This window comes from Terrapene carolina, unplaced genomic scaffold, assembly GCF_002925995.2.
Source record: "Terrapene carolina triunguis isolate 2854851 unplaced genomic scaffold, T_m_triunguis-2.0 Scaffold1132, whole genome shotgun sequence".
NCBI classification, from domain to species: Eukaryota; Metazoa; Chordata; order Testudines; family Emydidae; genus Terrapene; species Terrapene triunguis.
In genome coordinates, this window is record NW_020665483.1 from 70870 (window position 1) to 90259 (window position 19390).

A 19390-nucleotide genomic window follows, 5' to 3' on the forward strand; every position below is an offset into this window, starting at 1 on the left:
GGTGCCATATGAGGAGAGATTAATAAGACTGGGACTTCTCAGCTTGGAAAAGAGACGACTAAGGGGGGATATGATAGAGGTCTATAAAATCATGACTGGTGTGGAGAAAGTAAATAAGGAAGTGTTGTTTACGCCTTCTCATAACACAAGAACTAGGGGCCACCAAATGAGATTAATAGGCAGCAGGTTTAAAACAAACAAAAGGAAGTATTTTTTCACACAACGCAAAGTGGGAACTCCTTCCCACAGGATGTTGTGAAGGCCAAGAGGGTTCAAAAAATAACTAGATAAATTCCTGCAGGATAGGTGCAGCAATGCCTATTAGCCAGGATGGGCGGGGTGTTGTCCCTAGCCTCTTTGCCAGAAGCTGGGAATGGGTGATGGGATGGATCACTTAATGATTACCTGTTCTGTTCATTCCCTCTGGGGTACCTGGCATTGGCCACTGTCGAAAGACAGGATACTGGGCTAGGTGGACCTTTGGTCTGATCCAGTGTGGCCGTTCTTATGTTCACATGGAGCTCCTCACAGTTGGGAAAAGTCACCTGAGCAAGTCTGAAAAGGGGGAGACCCTTAAAATCCCCAGTTGGAGACAATTGACTTTTAGCCCTGAAGTGAACATAATTGACTATCACATTGTATACTCCTTCAGGCAGAGGAGTTTGAACTACAGCATGTGAATAGAACCTGGTTAGCATTTACCTTTTGTTGCATTCTCCAGATCAGGGCTAACCTTATGACTAATATGGAGAGGCAGAAAAAACTCCTGACACTAATTTTTAGCCTCCTTAATATTTTTCTGTCTTGTGCAGGTCAGACAAGTTCCCCCGAATCTGGGTCTGATGCTTTGTATGAGAACAAATCTTGATTTTCTTTTCCTTTTTATCTGTTTTTATTTGCCAGCCTTTCATTTCCAACAGCTCCCTGCTGTGACGTCCCTTACCTCATTATGCCGTTCAGCATGTGATTGCTGAATCTCACCTTTGATTTTCTTTATTTTGGAGAGTCACTAGAAAGTAAATCTAAAACAGCTATTTTGGCTTTCAAATATGCTGTTGATAACTAAAGATGTTTTTCCCTAACTACCAGCTCACCCTACCGTGTGTAGGCATTGCAGTGTTGGCAGGAGTAAAAAAGTAGCAAAACAGCAGCTGATTGGACTCTGAATACATGCAGTGAATATGTTAACAAGGTGCCATTTTATTTAGTCACTCTTCTGATCAGACCCTCTCTCTGTATAATTGGATATTTGTTTTATGGGTATGTTTTGACGAGCAAAAAAGGTGTGTTAGCTCTCCAGTTCATAGAATTTAAGGCCAAAAGGAACCAATGTATCATGTAGCCTGACAGGCCATAGAACATTATCCATTAACCCCTGTATTGAGCCTAATAACTTATGACTAAGGCATCCAGTCTTGAGCTGAAGACAGCAAGAGATAGAGAATCTATCACTTCCTGTGCTGGTTTGTTCCAGTGGCTAACTACCCGCACTGTTAAAAATGTGGGCCTTATTTCTAATTGGAATTTGTCTGACTTCAACTTCCAGCCATTGGTTCTTGTTCTGCCTTTCTCTGCTGGATTAAAGAGCCCTTTAGTACCTGCTACTTTCTCCCCATGAAGGTACTTCTACACTAGGGGTGGCCAAACCACAGCTCACAAGCTCTATGCGGCTCTTTTACAGTTAAAGTGCGGCTTGCGGAGGCCCCGCTGCTCCATTCTCCATCTACTAGATGGAGGGGGGTGGTGGTCCGGGCTTCTGCCCTGCGGTTGGGAGGGGCGGAGGGGGGGAGAAGGGCTTCTGCTCAGCGGGGAGGGGGGTTCTCAATGCTTTAGACCCGAGGGGTATGCCCAAACCCCAGCATGCGCCTCCCATGGGGCAGGAACCCTGGCAGGCCCACCCGGCTCTCGAACTTCTGAAGATTATTGTATGCGACTCAAGAAGGTCAGTAAGTTTCGCTCCTGTTGTAGACTGTAATCAAGTCACAGCTCACTCCTTTTGACAAGCTTAACCGATGTGAGCTCTTTAAGTCTCTCGGTATAAGGCATTTTTTCCAGCCCGTAATCACTTTTGTGGCTCTTTCCTGCATTCTCTCCATTTTTTTCAATATCCCTTTTAAAAAGCGGACACCAGAACTGTGTGTTCTGTTGTGTTTGTGTGTAACTATATATAGTTGTTCCATGATCTGGCTCACTGGTGCCATATACCTCCCTTCTCTTACCTGCTACTCCCCTGTTTGTATACATCTAAGGATGGCATTAGCCCTTTTTGCCACAGCATTGCACTGGAAGCTTGTGTTGTCCCCTAAATCCTTTTTTATCTTAATGTGAATGCAGTGCCTTGGTAAGAGGCAGGCTAAGGTGTCTGAAAACTCGTTGGTTGGCTGTGTTGTAGCCTAGAGGAGAACATGGGCTATAATAGAGCCGGCCAACGCTGCTTTAAATGTGTGAACTTGCCTCTTAATGAAGCTTTTGAATCTGATTGAGCTAAATGTGATAGGGTATTTTTCCTCCATTTGCTGATTGAGACATGGCCAAAGGCTCACACCTGTCTCCTTTTCTGCTTTCCTCTGGATGCTTTTCTCACTGGTTTCCTTCATATTTCCAACCAAATTTCTGTATGTTGACCTTGTGTGTTGATCTCTAGGCAGCGAGCCTCCCAGCCCAGATCACCAGACTCAGGCTAGTGGGGCTCATGATAACACTCTAACCCGAGCTGTGTGGACAGCTCTTTGAAGTTGTGGGATGGGCTGGAGCTCGGGGGCTAAAGTCTGGGGGCAGCGGGGGGAGGGAGCTTTCGAGCCTGAGATGCAACTTCAAAGCACCATCTACACAGCTATTTTTAAAGGGCCAGCACAAGCCCGGCAAACCTGAGGCCCTGTCTACACTACCGAGTTTTGTCGACAAAAGTTATGCCGAAGATCAAAAAGCGCTATAATTACATCACTAGGCATGTTCACACTACGCTCCCTCTGTTGGAGGAGCACATCCACACTTGGTGCTTTAGCATTGATAGTGAGAGCAGTGCACTATGGGTAGCTATCCCACTGCTACTCGCCACCTTCTGCAGCTAGGCATTGTGGGAAGGTGGAGTGGATCACAGCGCATCGTGGGTGTGGACTCAACATCCCATGATGCAGTTTTTTTCTGTCTCAGCATTCCATGGGCTTCCAACTCGTTTCGCATCATTTTTCAACAGCCCCTGTTTACTGTGCGCCCACCATCTCTTTCTGAAAGGATGGATCCCGCACTGTAATGAACACCTCATGGCTCGTCATGCAGTATATCATGAGTTCCCAATCTGAATCGGAATCAGAGTTGCTTGCCCTATTGTATGCCATGGAAAGAAACAACACCAGATTACTTCTTTGCATTCACAGAGCAGCTGTGCACGGTGGACCGTCGCTTTTGGGCTCAGGAAACAAGTACTCAGTGGTGGGATCGCATAGTTATGCAGGTCTGGGATGATGAGCAGTGGCTGCAGAACTTTCGGATGCAGAAAGCCACCTTTCTGGAATTGTTTGGGGAACTCACCCCAGCACAGTGGCACAAGGACACCAAAATGAGACTGCCCTCTCGGTGGAGAAGCGCATGGCAATCGCTGTGTGGAAGCTGACCAATACAGACTGCTCCCAGTTGGTTCCAAATCAGATTGGAGTCAGAAAGTCAACGGTTGTGGCTTCGTAAATGCAAGTGTGCAGGGCCATTAATCGCATCCTGCTATGAAGGACTTTGACTCTTTGACACGTTCATGAAATAGTGGATGGCTTTGCGGCAATGGGATTCCCTAACTGTGGAGGGGCAATAGATGGAACACACATTCCAATTTTGTCCCCAGACCATCTTGTAATGGAGTACATCAGTAGAAAGGGGTTCTTCTCTACGGCATTGCAGGCACTTGTGGATCATCGCAGGCGTTTCACTGACATCAGCGCAGGGTGGTCTGAGAAGGTGCATGACACACACATCTTCAGGAACACTGGCTTGTACAGAAAGCTGCAAGCAGGGATTTTCTTTCCAGACTAGAAGATTCCAATGGGGGATGTTGAAATGCTCATCGTGATCCTGGGAGACCCGAGCAGGATAAGCTAAAAAAGATCACTTATCAGGGTTCTCCTCTTCTGCGTCATGCACGCCAGAGACGAACTGCTGGGCCTGGCTAGACTTCTCTGGAGTGGAAAAGAGATCCTGACTCACTGCACCAACGACTACCCTGCCCTGGTCTCTACATCGTCCTCCAATTCAATGTCCTTATCCACGACTTCGCCCTTGGAGTTAAGTTCACGGTTGGCCGCCTCCGGTCCCACCAAAGTATCCACAGGGCTCTTGGCGGTGGAGGTGGCGTCACTGTCTACAATAGCATCCAGCTCCTTATAGAAGCAGCAGGTCTTCAGCACAGCACCAGAGCGATGGTTTGCCTCCCTTGCCTTCTGGTATGTCTGCTTCAGTTCCTTAATTTTCGCTTGGCACGGCACCGTGTCCCATTCATAGGTATTGAAGTTCTTGCGGCTGGAGCGCAGCTGGGACTGGACAGCCTACTCTCCCCATATACTCAGCAGATCCCACAACTCAGCTGTGGTCCAAATGGGAGAGCGTTTGCTGTTTGGAACCGCCATGGTCACCTGGGAGAATGCAACATGAGTTCTCCATGCCGAGCAAAATAGGAAGTGGAATTTCAAAAATTCCTGGGCTTTTAAAGTACGAGACACAGATGCCTGTGTACTTGGGTGCAGGACAGTGGAGTTCAAACTGCTGACTAGAGTGGTCAGGATGGGCATTATGGGACATCTCCTGGAGGCTATTTACAGTGACAAAACCAAGCGTGGTGTCTACACCAACGCTTTGTCGACCTAACTGCCACAAAAGGCTCTGCGCCTCTTGTCGAGATGGTTTTATTTTGTCAGCACAACTCAGTAGTGTAGACTAGGACTGAGTGTGTCAACCTGGGAAGCCCGCCGCCATAGGCAATTTAGACTTGTATCCTGAGTCTCTCTGGCACAGCTATTACACTGCTCCATCTAGTGGGGCAAGGATTTTTATTGCTCCCCACTCCCCCTCCCCACCATATTTTGACAGAGATGATCATTTTAGGAGCCTTTACCCTTCATTGATGGCTTTGCTGTCTGCATTCAGCTTTGATTCTCCTACCCCAAAAACATATTGTCACGAAACAGAACTTTGTTTAAAACCAGTCCTCTGTTTCAGGTGCTGTAAGTCAAATGTATGTTCAGTGGAGACTGACACAGTTCTGTTCCTGAACTGTAAACTGAGATTGATGTGAAAACAGAACTTGAATTGCTGTGACTTAAGGGCAAAAGCAAACTGAACTCTGGCTCCATGGCCCTCCCTCTGTGTAAGGTGAATGAACAATAATCGGCTTGCTAAAAAGGCCATATCTACACTACAGACGCTACAGCTGCATAGTTACGGTGCCGTGGCTATGCCGCTGTAACCCTATAGTGTAGATGTGGACTACAGCAACGGAAGAGGTTTCCTGTGCTGTAGGAACTCCACCTTCCTGAACAACAGGAGCTAGGTCAGTGGAAGCATTCTTCATTGACCTTGCTGTGTCTGCACCGGGGGTTATGTTGGCACAGCTATGGTGCTCAGGAGTGTGGAGGTAATGCAGTTCTCCCTTTTGCTCTGTTCTGCACCCCCTGGAAATCACTGCCCTGGTGCTTGTGGAAGTACAACAGCGAAGCACAGTGCATAGCAGTTGCTTAGCACTAGAAGTACAGTGCAAGGATTTTAAAATGCCAGACTGATGAGGCACAAGAAGGGATTTGGTTTCACCAGCCTAACACTCCTCCACCTCTATTTTCTTACTGACTCCTTTAGTCTAAACTGGCACAGAAATAAGAGCAAGTGGTGGACTAGGTAGAAAAGGAGTTTGAGAGTCAAGTCACTTGTGTCCTCATCCCAGCTTAGCCACTGACGTGTCACTCAGAGGCTTCGTGTGCCTGCCTGATATACAATGGGTATGTTACTACTTACCTGCCTCTCAGGGAGACATGAGCGTTTGACAGAGTGCTTTGAAATCTCTGGTAAATGCTATTGTAGCACCCAGTACTAATAAACATAGTGGTGGAGAGCCATTAACAGTGGCATGATACAGGATCCAAGATACAGTAACTCCTCACTTAACGTTGTAGTTTTGTTCATGAAAAATGCGACTCTCAGCGAAACGGTGTTAAGCAAATCCAATTTCCCCATAAGAATTAATGTAAATGAGGGGGTTAGGTTCCAGGGAAATTTTTTTCACCAGACAAAAGACTAGCTGCAATGGGCTGCTCTTCCTGCAAGCAGTAGACAAAGCAGGCGGCTGCCAAACGACGTTAGAAGGGGGCATTGCACAACTTTAAACGAGCATGTTCCCTAATTGATCAGCAACATAACACCAAAACAACGTTAACCGGGACGACTTTAAGTGAGGCGTTACTGTATGCTGCAAGGGGTAATACACGTGTTGTCCACAAGGGTGGATCGAAGCTAATGTGGTGGTGAGGAGTATAAACTAGATCAGTGGTTCCCAAACTGGGGTTCGTGAACCCCTGGGGGTTCACGAAATGTTACAGGGGGTTCTCGGGAAAACGTTCCCTAATGGCGGACAGAGCTGTCCCTAGGGACCCCGGACAGCACGGGGCCAGCAGCCTGGAGCCCCTGGACTTCCAAGAGCTAAGCAGATCAAAGCAAGCATATCTATCACACTGAGGAGATTTAAACTTCAAGACTCCTTATAAGAAATGGAAAGGGAGGTGGATATTTTTTGCTGTTTTTAAAATTAAATAGGCAGGTAGTATTGTTTTTAAAATTATTATGAAGAACAAGTTTAAGCTTTGTTGTAACATGTGTTGTTTGCCTGGACTGCTCAAGACCTGAATGCATATGTAGGAGGAACTCTTTGAGCTGGCTTCTTAAATACCTTCATGCTGTTTCAAATCTGATACTCCTTGATGAAACATAGGAGCCTTGTCTTATAACAGGCTTATTCAAAGTGATACAAGCTACGGAAGTGAGATCTTGGAAGAGTGTTGCCGTTTTCATAATGTAATAAAAATAATGTAATTATAAATAATAATTAATAATAGTGTGTAATAAGCATGTCATAAAAACAAATTTTATATTTCCAAGATCACTGCTTTTATAATTTATACTCAGGTAAAGGAGAAAATCCCTGGAAATATTCATTTTTAGGAGGGGGTTCGCGAGACTTGACATTTTAGTGAAAAGGGTTCACAGGTTGTTAAAGTTTGGGAACCACTGAACTAGATCCTGTCCAGGCGTTTTGTGAGCAGGGGGCCTGCCAACTTCACCAGTGCATTTCCATCCTGTCTTGTGGTACCAACTATACTAGTGTCTTTCTCCTGCACAGTGACTGCTAGTTATGTCATGTGCAGTGTGAGTTAATGGAGATCAGAGGTAAAATTTTCAAAAGTGAGTAAGGCCAAGATGAACAAAGATGTTTAGGCTCATAACTCCCATTGAAATCTAGCTAGGAACCTAAATACCTTTGTGGATCTGGGCCTAAGTCACTTTTGAGAGTGGGCACAGTTGGCTAAATTTTAAAATCAAACACAATAATTTGAAGTTAATGTTGTAGTTGGACTTATTATCTTTGCTTGCTTTTTGTGTGTGCATTTAACTTAATTTCTTAAATATCTGAATGGCTTTCAGAAAAATGGTAGTGATTATTGCAACAATTACATCAGCTGAGTTCCTTTTTGCCCTTGGCCAGTTTAATTGCATAGTATTGATGGAATACCAGCTAAAACTGGAATGCCGTGTTGGGTCACTTGTTCTAATTTCACACTAAAAACTGTTCCTTGAACCTGTTTTTCTCTTTTCTAGTGGGGAAGACCTCCTTGATCACCAGGTTCATGTATGACAGCTTTGACAACACCTATCAGGTAATGCAATCAATCTCAGCATTTTATGGGCCCAATCTTGTCAAACGGTTATTCACATGAGGACTCTACTTGACTCCAGTGAGTGAGGGTTTGCTGATCAACCAGTATCCTAAAGACTGGGAAGAAGCTGTTTGGGACTCGAGGGTCTGTGGAGCATAGAGGGGAGAAATGAGAAGCTCGTTTAAAAAATGTGTGTCTAGCTCCTGCTCTGTGTAGCTCAAAAGCTTGTTTCTCTCTCTCTCCAGCAGAAGTTTTATTACCTCCCCCACCTTGTGTGCCCAATATTCTGGGACCAACACCGCTACTGCACCACTGTATAAAACTATTAAGGACAGGTCCAGGCATAGTTCTCTCATATCCCACCTCGGGTTTGAACTGGCAGCATGGTTTCTGACTGCTGGCAACAGAAGGCTGAAATAGTGGTTGCTGCTACTTACTCTGTTCAGCTCTGTAGAGCCAACACAGCTGTGTGTTAGCTGGATTCTGTTCTGACTGTACATGAGCAAACCATGTTCCGGTTGACTCATGAGCCAGGAAGAACCCAGCTCTCACATTCTAGGTTGATCTTGCAAGGCAGGCTACGAAAACCATTGTTTTTGTTCATAAGTGGAGCACGTTTGCTCTGGCAGCCATCAACCATGAAACCAAATGCCACTGTTACAGAGCCCCTTCTTGAAATAAATCCACATTACGTTACTTACTTACAGTCCCATCTCACCCATCACCTGCTAAGCACTTTCCAAACAGACAGTCCCTGTCCTGAAAACCAGTCGTCCGTCCATCCGTCCATCCATCCATCCATCCATCCATTTAAAAAACAAAACAAAACCCACTACTGTAGTTGTTCTCCACTTAAACTTGTAAACGCATTTTTGGGAGATTCTGTCAATAGCCTCCTCCCCCACCCCCCAGCCTTATTAATGGTTTCTTTCCTGTCTCTCTCTAGCTCTCCATCACTGCTGCTAGGCAAGTCAGACAGAACTAAATGCAAGTTCCCATTAAATCAGCAGTGTTAGCAAAGCTTCCATGGTGTAGGATGACTACAGTACACATTAGCCTCTCCTGGGAGCAAACATCCTTACAGATTCTGCCCACAGTAATTACATGGACATGTTAAAGCAGTTCTTTTATTTAATCATCTCTTTCCCACAGTACTTTTTTCTTTCGGCTCTATTCTTTTCTCTGTGGAGCCTGTGTCCTAGTTTTACTTGGAGAGCTTTGACCCTCAAACTTTGTGTTAATGCAGCTGTTTCCATGGGGAGAGGTCTGATGTAATAAACTAAGTGATTGCAAAATGAATGAGTGAGACTTAAAGTTAGAGAAATCCTGGGGGCTTATCAAATAATCAGTTTCAATTTACCTGCCATTGATGTGTGCCTGGCTTTGTACTTTGTACTTGTATGGCACCGTTCACATGAGGATGTTTAGTTTTACAAACATGATCATGACTCAGAGGCAGGGAAACATTATTCCAGATTTTACATAACAAGAGGGGGGGAGATAAAGTTCCAGAAGGTTAAGTGACTTACCCAGGATCGCACAGCAAGTCAATGGCAGAGCCAGAACCCAGATTCCCTGCAGCCCAGTACCAAGTTGTGAATAGTGGAGCCCAGTCACACGTTCAGTACTGTATCTTGAACTGTGTTTGGCTAATTCTAGCTATAGGTGGGTTGACAGATGAGCTTATTTTATGGACCCTTCTGACAAATTTGGGTGCACTCTTTAGTTCTGAAAGCTTCCACAACCAATCACTGGAGCCATATTTGTCGGGTTCAGCTATAAATAGGAAGCTTGAGTTTGATAGAATATTTTTTGCTTTGTGTGAGTTTTTTATTCCCGAGTCGCCAAGTAAGAGGCGTGCTGCTGTTGCCCATCAGTTATTAATAAGCTGGTTTCAGGAAAGCAGCAGTTGTGCAGACTTACAAATCAGCAGAGGGTTCCCTGCTGTGTGTTTGGGGGAGGAGGGGACACATGAGAAATAAAATGTCACGTTTGGCAAAGTATGTTCATAACAGGGATGGAACCCTTTGCCTGCAGGTGAGGTTGGGAGAGGCTGCATTGTAGATATTATGCAGTGCTGGAGAGCAAGGAAAGGCCAGCAAGGACAGAGGCCCCAAATTCCTGACCACATTTTTAAACAGCTAAGTAGCAACTTACTGACCACTTGCTCTTCTGTTTTCATGCTCTTTCTGTATATGGCCTTTCTAAAAAACATGCGGTAGCTCAACTACAAGATATGGGCTTGATGCAACAATTACTGAGTGAAAGTTCTATGACTATTGTGCACAAGCTCATACAGAAAAATAAGGCAAACATGCCATACCCCAGGGATCTCCAAACTCAAATGACCACAAGGACCACATGAGGACTAGTACATTGGCCTGAGGGCTGCATCACTGACAACCCCCGGCCCTGCCCCCACTCCACCCCTTCCATGAGCCCCGCCCCTGCCCCGCCTCTTCCAACCCCTTCCCCAAAGTCCCCATCCCAGCTCCGCCCTCTCCCTCCCCCTATTCCAACCCCTTCCCCAAATCCCTGCCCCTGCCCCGCCTCTTCTCTGCCTCCTCCCCCCTCCCTCCTTGAAAGCGCTAAGCGCTGCCAAACAGCTGTTTGACGGCGGGAAGCGCCTGGAGGTAGGCAGAGGAGGGGGGATGCGGCGCGCTGGAGGGGGGCGGCAGGTGAGGAGAGCTGCAGGAAATAACTCAGAGGGAGGGCGGGGGGGCCGCAGGGAGCTTGGCAGGCCGCAGCAAATAACTCTGCGGGCCGCGTATTTGAGTATTGGCCATACCCCCATGGGCAAACACTTGTCATAAAATGATCACTCTATAACTGACCTCTCAGTCCTCATCCTCAAAGGAAACCTGCACAACACCTCCAAAAGACAAGCTGGGAGCTTAAATTCATAACTTTACTAATCACTAAAAATGAGGGTCTCAATAAAGACACTGGATTTATGGCTGATTACAACAATCTGTAACCCACTAACCCTCCTTTTTTATCCTATGACTGCAGAGGTGTTAATGGGCTACTGTACCTTGAATGTCTCTTAAAATGTGTTAACTACTTCGCTAAATAATCTGTTCCACCTTGTATTTAGCTGTGACACTCATTTCCCAGACATGAAGTCCTCTGTATAGCTTGAAAGCTTGCCTCTCTCGCACCCAGAAGTTGGTCCAATAAAAGACATTAGCTCACCTCCTTGTTTCTGTTATGCAAGAGAACAGACTAGAGGATTGTAATGGCCCCTTCTGGCTTTAAAATCTATGATTCTGTAAGCATGTAGAAATGGAGGGAGGATGGTCTTGTGGTAAAGGTACCTGCCTGGGACTCAGGAGATCCAGGCTCAATTCCTGCTCTGCCACAAACTCCCTCTCTTACTTTGGGCAAGTCACTTGTATTCTGTCCATTCCCAATCTATAAAATGGGGATAATAACATTGCCCTACCTCACAGGAGTGTTTAGGAAAATACTTGGATACTGTGGTGAGTGGGCCATATAAATATCTAGACAGATACTTACAGTGGATGGGGCCCTTTATTCCATTTAGGTCCACCTGCCTCCTTTAAATTTGCAGTTGTGCCTCACAACGTATCTCTTACCTACAGAACCTGTAACTACTTGCTTCTGTTGGTTCCACACAATAACACCTCTGTGTGTGAAGAAATGGTACCCAAACTTCCCTAATTCTTGCTCTACTTTAGCTTAATTTCATGCCCACTTATTCTTGTATCTGACAGTAAATTCTAATAGGCTTATAGCATCCTTCTTACTTCAAGTCTGCTAATCCGCGCTACAGGTTTTCCCATCTCTGTGCAGCTGGGGACAGAACCAGAGCTGGCTTGCAATTCCTGTCTTCCTCCCGTCAGGAACTTGAACAGATGCCCGGCTTCTGTGTCCTTTCTTTGATGTATGTTTTATTGTATTTAAAAGTTTAGACTCCTAGGCCTTGTCTGCACTTGCGGCGGAGGGTAGGGTACGCGTAACTACATGCTGCAGAGAAAGGCAGATGGCATCCAGACTCACTGCGGGATGTAGCTACCCATGGCAGTGAAAAGCTCTGTCAAGGGGAGGCAGCTGCCCCTGCCAGACCCTTTCCCTGCTGCCAGAATCTTTCACTGCGATGGGGAAACGCTCTGGCAAAGAGGAGGCAGCGAAATACTACATAGCAGTGTCGACATGGGAGGCACTGTTTGGCAAATAGGGTACATACCCACAGGGTTCAGGCATGTCTTTACTCACCTAAGCGGTGCCTCACCATCTACCCTGCTGTTTATACCAGTGCTAGCTGGGCGTCGGTACGCTACACGCCGCCACAAGTGTAGACCTATCCCTAGACTGCCTGTCTTCTTGCCCTTGCCCTCTATTCTCACTTCACATATTATTATTATGGAATATGTTGTGATGGAAGTGTTGAGAGTCTCTGGGTTAGGCTAAAAGGGGTAAAAAACAAGGGTGATGTCATGCTAGGAGTCTACTACAGGCCACCTAACCAGGTGGAAGAGGTGGATGAGGCTTTTTTTAAACAACTAACAAAATCATCCAAAGCCCAAGATTTGGTGGTGATGGGGGACTTCAACTATCCGGATATATGTTGGGAAAATAACACAGCGGGGCACAGACTATCCAACAAATTCTTGGACTGCATTGCAGACAACTTTTTATTTCAGGAGGTTGAAAAAGCTACTAGGGGGGAAGCTGTTCTAGACTTGATTTTAACAAATAGGGAGGAACTCATTGAGAATTTGAAAGTAGAAGGCAGCTTGGGTGAAAGTGATCATGAAATCATAGAGTTTGCAATTCTAAGGAAGGGTAGAAGGGAGAACAGCAAAATAGAGACAATGGATTTCAGGAAGGCGGATTTTGGTAAGCTCAGAGAGCTGATAGGTAAGGTCCCATGGGAATCAAGACTGAGGGGAAAAACAACTGAGGAGAGTTGGCAGTTTTTCAAAGGGACACTATTAAGGGCCCAAAAGCAAGCTATTCCGCTGGTTAGGAAAGATAGAAAATGTGGCAAAAGACCACCTTGGCTTAACCACGAGATCTTGCATGATCTAAAAAATAAAAAGGAGTCATATAAAAAATGGAAACTAGGACAGATTACAAAGGATGAATATAGGCAAACAACACAGGAATGCAGGGGCAAGATTAGAAAGGCAAAGGCACAAAATGAGCTCAAACTAGCTACGGGAATAAAGGGGAACAAGAAGACTTTTTATCAATACATTAGAAGCAAGAGGAAGACCAAAGACAGGGTAGGCCCACTGCTTAGTGAAGAGGGAGAAACAGTAACAGGAAACTTGGAAATGGCAGAGATGCTTAATGACTTCTTTGTTTCGGTCTTCACCGAGAAGTCTGAAGGAATGTCTAACATAGTGAATGCTAAGGGGAAGGGGGTAGGTTTAGCAGATAAAATAAAAAAAGAACAAGTTAAAAATCACTTAGAAAAGTTAGATGCCTGCAAGTCACCAGGGCCTGATGAAATGCATCCTAGAATACTCAAGGAGCTAATAGAGGAGGTATCTGAGCCTCTAGCTATTATCTTTGGAAAATCATGGGAGACGGGAGAGATTCCAGAAGACTGGAAAAGGGCGAATATAGTGCCCATCTATAAAAAGGGAAATAAAAACAACCCAGGAAACTACAGACCAGTTAGTTTAACTTCTGTGCCAGGGAAGATAATGGAGCAAGTAATTAAGGAAATCATCTGCAAACACTTGGAAGGTGGTAAGGTGATAAGGAACAGCCAGCATGGATTTGTAAAGAACAAATCATGTCAAACCAATCTGATAGCTTTCTTTGATAGGATAACGAGTCTTGTGGATAAAGGAGAAGCTGTGGATGTGGTATACCTAGACTTTAGTAAGGCATTTGATACGGTCTCACATGATATTCTTATCGACAAACTAGGCAAATACAATTTAGATGGGGCTACTATAAGGTGGGTGCATAACTGGCTGGATAACCATACTCAGAGAGTTGTTATTAATGGTTCCCAATCCTGCTGGAAAGGCACAACGAGTGGGGTTCCGCAGGGGTCTGTTTTGGGACCGACTCTGTTCAATATCTTCATTAACGACTTAGATATTGGCATAGAAAGTACGATTATTAAGTTTGCGGATGATACCAAACTGGGAGGGATTGCAACTGCTTTGGAGGACAGGGTCATAATTCAAAATGATCTGGACAAATTGGAGAAATGGTCTGAGTTAAACAGGATGAAGTTTAACAAAGACAAATGCAAAGTGCTCCACTTAGGAAGATAAAATCAGTTTCACACATACAGAATGGGAAGAGACTGTCTAGGAAGGAGTACGGCAGAAAGGGATCTAGGGGTTATAGTGGACCACAAGCTAAATATGAGTCAACAGTGTGATGCTGTTGCAAAAAAAGCAAACATGATTCTGGGATGTATTAACAGGTGTGTTCTGAGCAAGACACGAGAAGTCATTCTTCCGCTCTACTCTGCTCTGGTTAGGCCTCAGCTGGAGTATTGTGTCCAGTTCTGGGCACCGCATTTCAAGAAAGATGTGGAGAAATTGGAGAGGGTCCAGAGAAGAGCAACAAGAATGATTAAAGGTCTTGAGAACATGACCTATGAAGGAAGGCTGAAAGAATTGGGTTTGTTTAGTTTGGAAAAGAGAAGACTGAGAGGGGACATGATAGCAGTTTTCAGGTATCTAAAAGGGTGTCATAAGGAGGAGGGAGAAAACTTGTTCACCTTAGCCTCTGAGGCTAGAACAAGAAGCAATGGGCTTAAACTGCAGCAAGGGAGGTCTAGGTTGGACATTAGGAAAAAGTTCCTAACTGTCAGGGTGGTTAAACACTGGAATAAATTGCCTAGGGAGGTTGTGGAATCTCCATCTCTGGAGATATTTAAGAGTAGGTTAGATAAATGTCTATCAGTGATGGTCTAGACAGTATTTGGTCCTGCCATGTGGGCAGGGGACTGGTCTCGATGACCTCTCGAGGTCCCTTCCAGTCCTAGAATCTATGAATCTATGAATTATTACATGGCTAGAACTGTGCAGCTGGCCAAATTTAGCTCCTCTGACTCTACTCAGTGTGTCAATATCAAATCTTCATGCTTATGAAGATCTACACAGCATAATGTTATTTCCTATCCTTTGAGTAGGAGATACGGCAGATGCAATGCCACGTTAATGGGAGACCACTCAATCTGGGATGCAGAGATATTTGTGTTGCGTCTGACCTCCTTTAATGAAGATGGAAACTTTCATGCATAAAGGACATTTCACTTAAAAATCCTACAAGACGTATACCCAGCCCTTAACCTGGCATTAGGGCACGAAGGAGTCTCCATACTTAATACCTTGTGGGGAAATACGTTGCTTTACGCACACTGGCATTCCTACCAGGGTTACAACTTGAGGTCTTATACATACCTACTTTTTGGGGTAGGAAAGGCTAGTAAAGACTTCATACCACACAACAGTGTTCCATCCTCTTCCCTAGAAGAATCAAAGTGGCGAAAGGAGTGGAGAACGTTCTGGGTAATCAAGTCCATCCCTCAGCCAGGACCGCTGATCCGCTGTCTTTGTTCAGTGTGAAGTGCCCCTAATGATGACCCCCTCATGTCTTTGAGCTAATCCAAGGAATTAGTTTTATTAAGATGCCTGTTGGAGGTGGATTAGTGTCGTATGAATCTTGCTGGTATATGACAGCTGGGTCCAGATGTTGAGGGACCTTTCCAAATTAAATGCTCTTAAGGTCTCCACAGCATCAGACATTGTTACATCAAGACTTGTTTCGACTGGGGAAATTTCCCAAAAATTGCAAATCAGACTCATTTGAGCTGTTCTTGTACATGAAGCTCTGGCACAAAGCAGCTGGGACAGTCTTCTCTTTGAGCTCAACCTCCTTTTTACTAAACCTGTTGTAAAAACTATGTTGGTCACCAGGATGTTGTCTTTACTGTGGCTCCAGCTGGATCAATTTGAACTTTTGGTGTGACGCTGGGTTGTGTGTGGTGTGACATCTTAAGGCTTTTCTCTATTAAATATTGTTTAATTGATCAAGGAAATCTGTAAAATATCAGGGAGAATGGAAACTTTCTTGAGGCAAACTTTAATGTAGCTTTTCTGTTTATCAAAACTTTGTAGCTTGCTTAGCACTGGAAGGGAAATGTTTTAATGTACCAGTCTACTGGGTCCCCCAATTTGTATATGTCAGGGGTTCTCAAACTTCATTGCACTGCGACCCTCTTCTGACAACAAAAATAACACATGGCCCCAGGAGGGGGGACTGAAGCGTGAGCTGACCCAAGCCCCACCATCCCGAGTGGGGGGGCCAAAGCTGAAGCCCAAGGGTTTCATCCTCAGGCGTGGGGCCTGTAACCTGAGCCCCACCGCCCCCGGCTATGGCCGAAGTCTGAGCCCCAGGCGGTGGGGCTGGGGCTTGGGCCCCAGTCAGTCTAACACCAGCCATGGCAACCCCATTAAAATGGGGTCGTGACCCACTTTGGGGTCCCAACCCACAGTTTGAGAACTGCTAGTATATTTCATCTGCTCACTTCTAAACTTTGGGATCCTTCACAATTCTTGATGATGGAAAAGCTTTTGGGTCATCAGCGCTGGAAATCAACCTTGTTTCTTTCATATACCTCCCTCTGGCTTCCTCCCAAGATGCTGGCTTTCTCTAGTGAGGAAAGGTCTTGTGCATCAAATACTGCAGCGAGCAGCAGAGGGAAACTGAGTTGGATCATGCAGTGTTAGTCAGTTTCCTTTTGCAACTGGCTGGTTGCATGAAAACCACCCATTAGATTGTCCCCCAACCTATTGGGAAGTGTGGCAAGCAGATGGTAGAATGCCTACAATAAAAAGGGATCTTGTGGTGCAGAAGCATTTTTGGGATAGGGGTTCCTCTGATTTTTTTTAGGGCGAAGCCTTCTTACCGTAACTTGAGGAAGACTAGACCCTTAATGGTTTTGTTTCAGTTGATACCAGGTCACTGGGACTCAGCTTGTCTTCTGGGCTTCGTTGATATCGTTTAATGGTACTGCCGCATCAAGGGTCACTCTGTTAAAGCCATGGTAGTGTTAGTAGCCCCAGTCCCCGGTCAGTCACACACCTGCAATAAACAAAGCTGCAGCGCTGTTTCCCAGTCCTGCACTAAATATTAAACGCAGCATCACCAAGGGAATGAAGACTTGGGATCAGTGCTACCAGAGCTGTTTTTAACACTGTTCCTCCCTTTCCCCCCCATTTTGGTTAAGCTGGTGTCAGGATTTCTGTTGCTATGCTCCAGTAATGTCTAAAGGCACAAAGAAAACCCTGCTGCCGTATGCGTGTCTGTGGAATAAATGACCAAAGTTGTGTACAAACTGTGGTTAACTTAATTAAAAACGTGTCCTTTTTATGCTGTAATCTTATGCTACTAATAGGCACTAATTTTGCCAAAATCTTTCACCTTATTTAGGGATGTACTTAAGAGTCTTGAGGCTTAAAGTGGAAAAAGCCTAACCTGTATCTTGCTTACAAATCCCACTGAAGGAAAGCGCTATCCCATAAGTATGGCCCTCAGATCAGCTTGTGCCAGATCTAGTCTGGCATGACAATTATTGAATACCCTCGAGAGAAACAGATTACACCCATTTCGTTTTTTTATTGAAATCTGACACAATTTTTTTACAGGCAACAATTGGCATTGACTTTTTATCGAAAACCATGTACCTGGAGGATCGAACAGTGAGTAAGATTTTTGCATGATTTTTCTCTAGTCACTTTGAAAGAATCTGCTATTCTTGGTACGTTTTGTAATCTGTCACAACGTGAGCATCCTTCAGAGTTCTGAAGTGGCCTGGAGGTCTGGAAGTAACCCATCCTGCTACCATGCAGAAGATCAGTGTCTGACTCGGGCTTGGTCCCCTGCTTCTAGGCTGTGCTGTGGAGGCAACCTGGGAATGTAGGGAAATGAGTGTTTGCCACTTGAGGTTTTTCACAAGTTTTGAAATAAGCCATATTCAGTCATTCTTGATTTGAATAGTCAATATGATACAGAATTTGGAGAGTAAAGGAGGAAAAAGTGCATGGCTGGGGGAAGGTTTTAAAGAGTCTGCTGTTAGATGGGGTTTTGAAAAGGGGCACCCCCAAAAGTTCCTAATATGTGGCTGGGGGCTGAATATAAATTGGATCATGACTAGAACTGTCAGTGTGTTCCCCAACTCAGCAGGGTTTAACATGTCATTTTAAACAGAATATGTATAACTCATAAATATATGCATGTTTACTCTGTTTAGCACAGTACTGTCTCTGAAATTAAGCCAGTGTTCCACAGAAATTAACGCCATGGTCCAAAATTAGCTCACATCCTTAATTAAGAAATACAGCAGTGGAGTATATATTTGTAGAACACAAATTGTACAACTCTGCACCAGCTGATGATATTGCGTAAACTCACAATAAATATGATTGCATTTTAAGTGATCTGACAAATTAGCATGCTTTTCCTAAAGCAGTTCAGGCCCTTAGATGTTTTTCTATATGTGTATGTATGCTGGTTTATAGAGCATCTTGTATTTTCTTTCAGAATCTAAGTGGTAAGAGAATTTCATCCTTGTCATCTGTGTTTATCTCTGTTACTTTGCATTATGGCTAAACCTTACATGCAGCTGAATGACTAACATTCATCCTCCTTGAAAAAGCATGTTAGTAGCCGCTCCAGTGGCTTGGCAGCAGCTGAAGACTTGCATTTAGAAGTGGTCTTGAATGCGATTCTTCCAACCCCCTTGTCGTACAGGCTTCTCTGGTAGTGATGCACTTGGGCCCCAGGAAAAATGGCAGCAGAGCATGAATGCCTTCTGTGGGCAGATGTGCAGACTGGCACTTGCCTCAGGTTTCCTGCCCGTCCTATCTGGCTGGAAAACTCAGCCATCCTATTGCCCACCCTCTAGAAGTGGGAAGGGGCTTTTGAAATACAAAGAGGTGGGAAGTGAGTGTGAAATATAGATTCCTCTGGACTCCTTTCTAGACCAGTTTAGGCAAAGAATACACTAGCTTAGGCTGTCTACAGTACCACTTATGTCTGCAACATTTATGTTGCTCGGGGTATGAATATTCCACCCCCGAGCAACATAAATTACACCGACATAAGCACTAGTGTGCACAGCGCTGTGTCAGCAGAAGAGCTTTTCCCGCTGGTATAGCTTATGCCACTCATGGGGGTGGTGTTTTTCTGCTGATGGGAGAGTTCTCTCCCGTTGACATAGAGCGTCTTCACCACACGCATTGCAAAGGCACAGCTGTGCCATAAGTGTAGAGATGGCCTTAGATACCACTGTGGATGGGGGGGGGTTGCCACAAGGAGAGGCAGTTTGCTACTGCTCTCAGTCCCAAACAATCCCCTGCATGAGTTATATTTTTATTTAGCTTTTAAAAAACCAATCAAATAAAATGATTTACTCTTTATTTTTAGTGGCAGTTTGGCTTTTTTTTTTTTTTTTTTTTTTTTTTTTTTTTTTTTTTTTTTTT

At 44.9% G+C, this 19390-nt stretch overlaps 1 protein-coding gene across 2 annotated transcripts in view; it reads left to right on the forward strand.

Annotated features, from left to right (window-relative positions):
• RAB6A (RAB6A, member RAS oncogene family) overlaps positions 1-19390 on the forward strand; it is a 99200-nt gene that overhangs the window by 51750 nt on the left and 28060 nt on the right. For both annotated transcript variants that reach the window (XM_024213443.3, XM_024213442.3), the window contains exons 2-3: positions 7846-7904; positions 17555-17608. In XM_024213443.3, coding sequence (XP_024069211.1) covers positions 7846-7904; positions 17555-17608 — 113 coding nt within the window. The remainder of the gene's footprint in view (positions 1-7845; positions 7905-17554; positions 17609-19390) is intronic.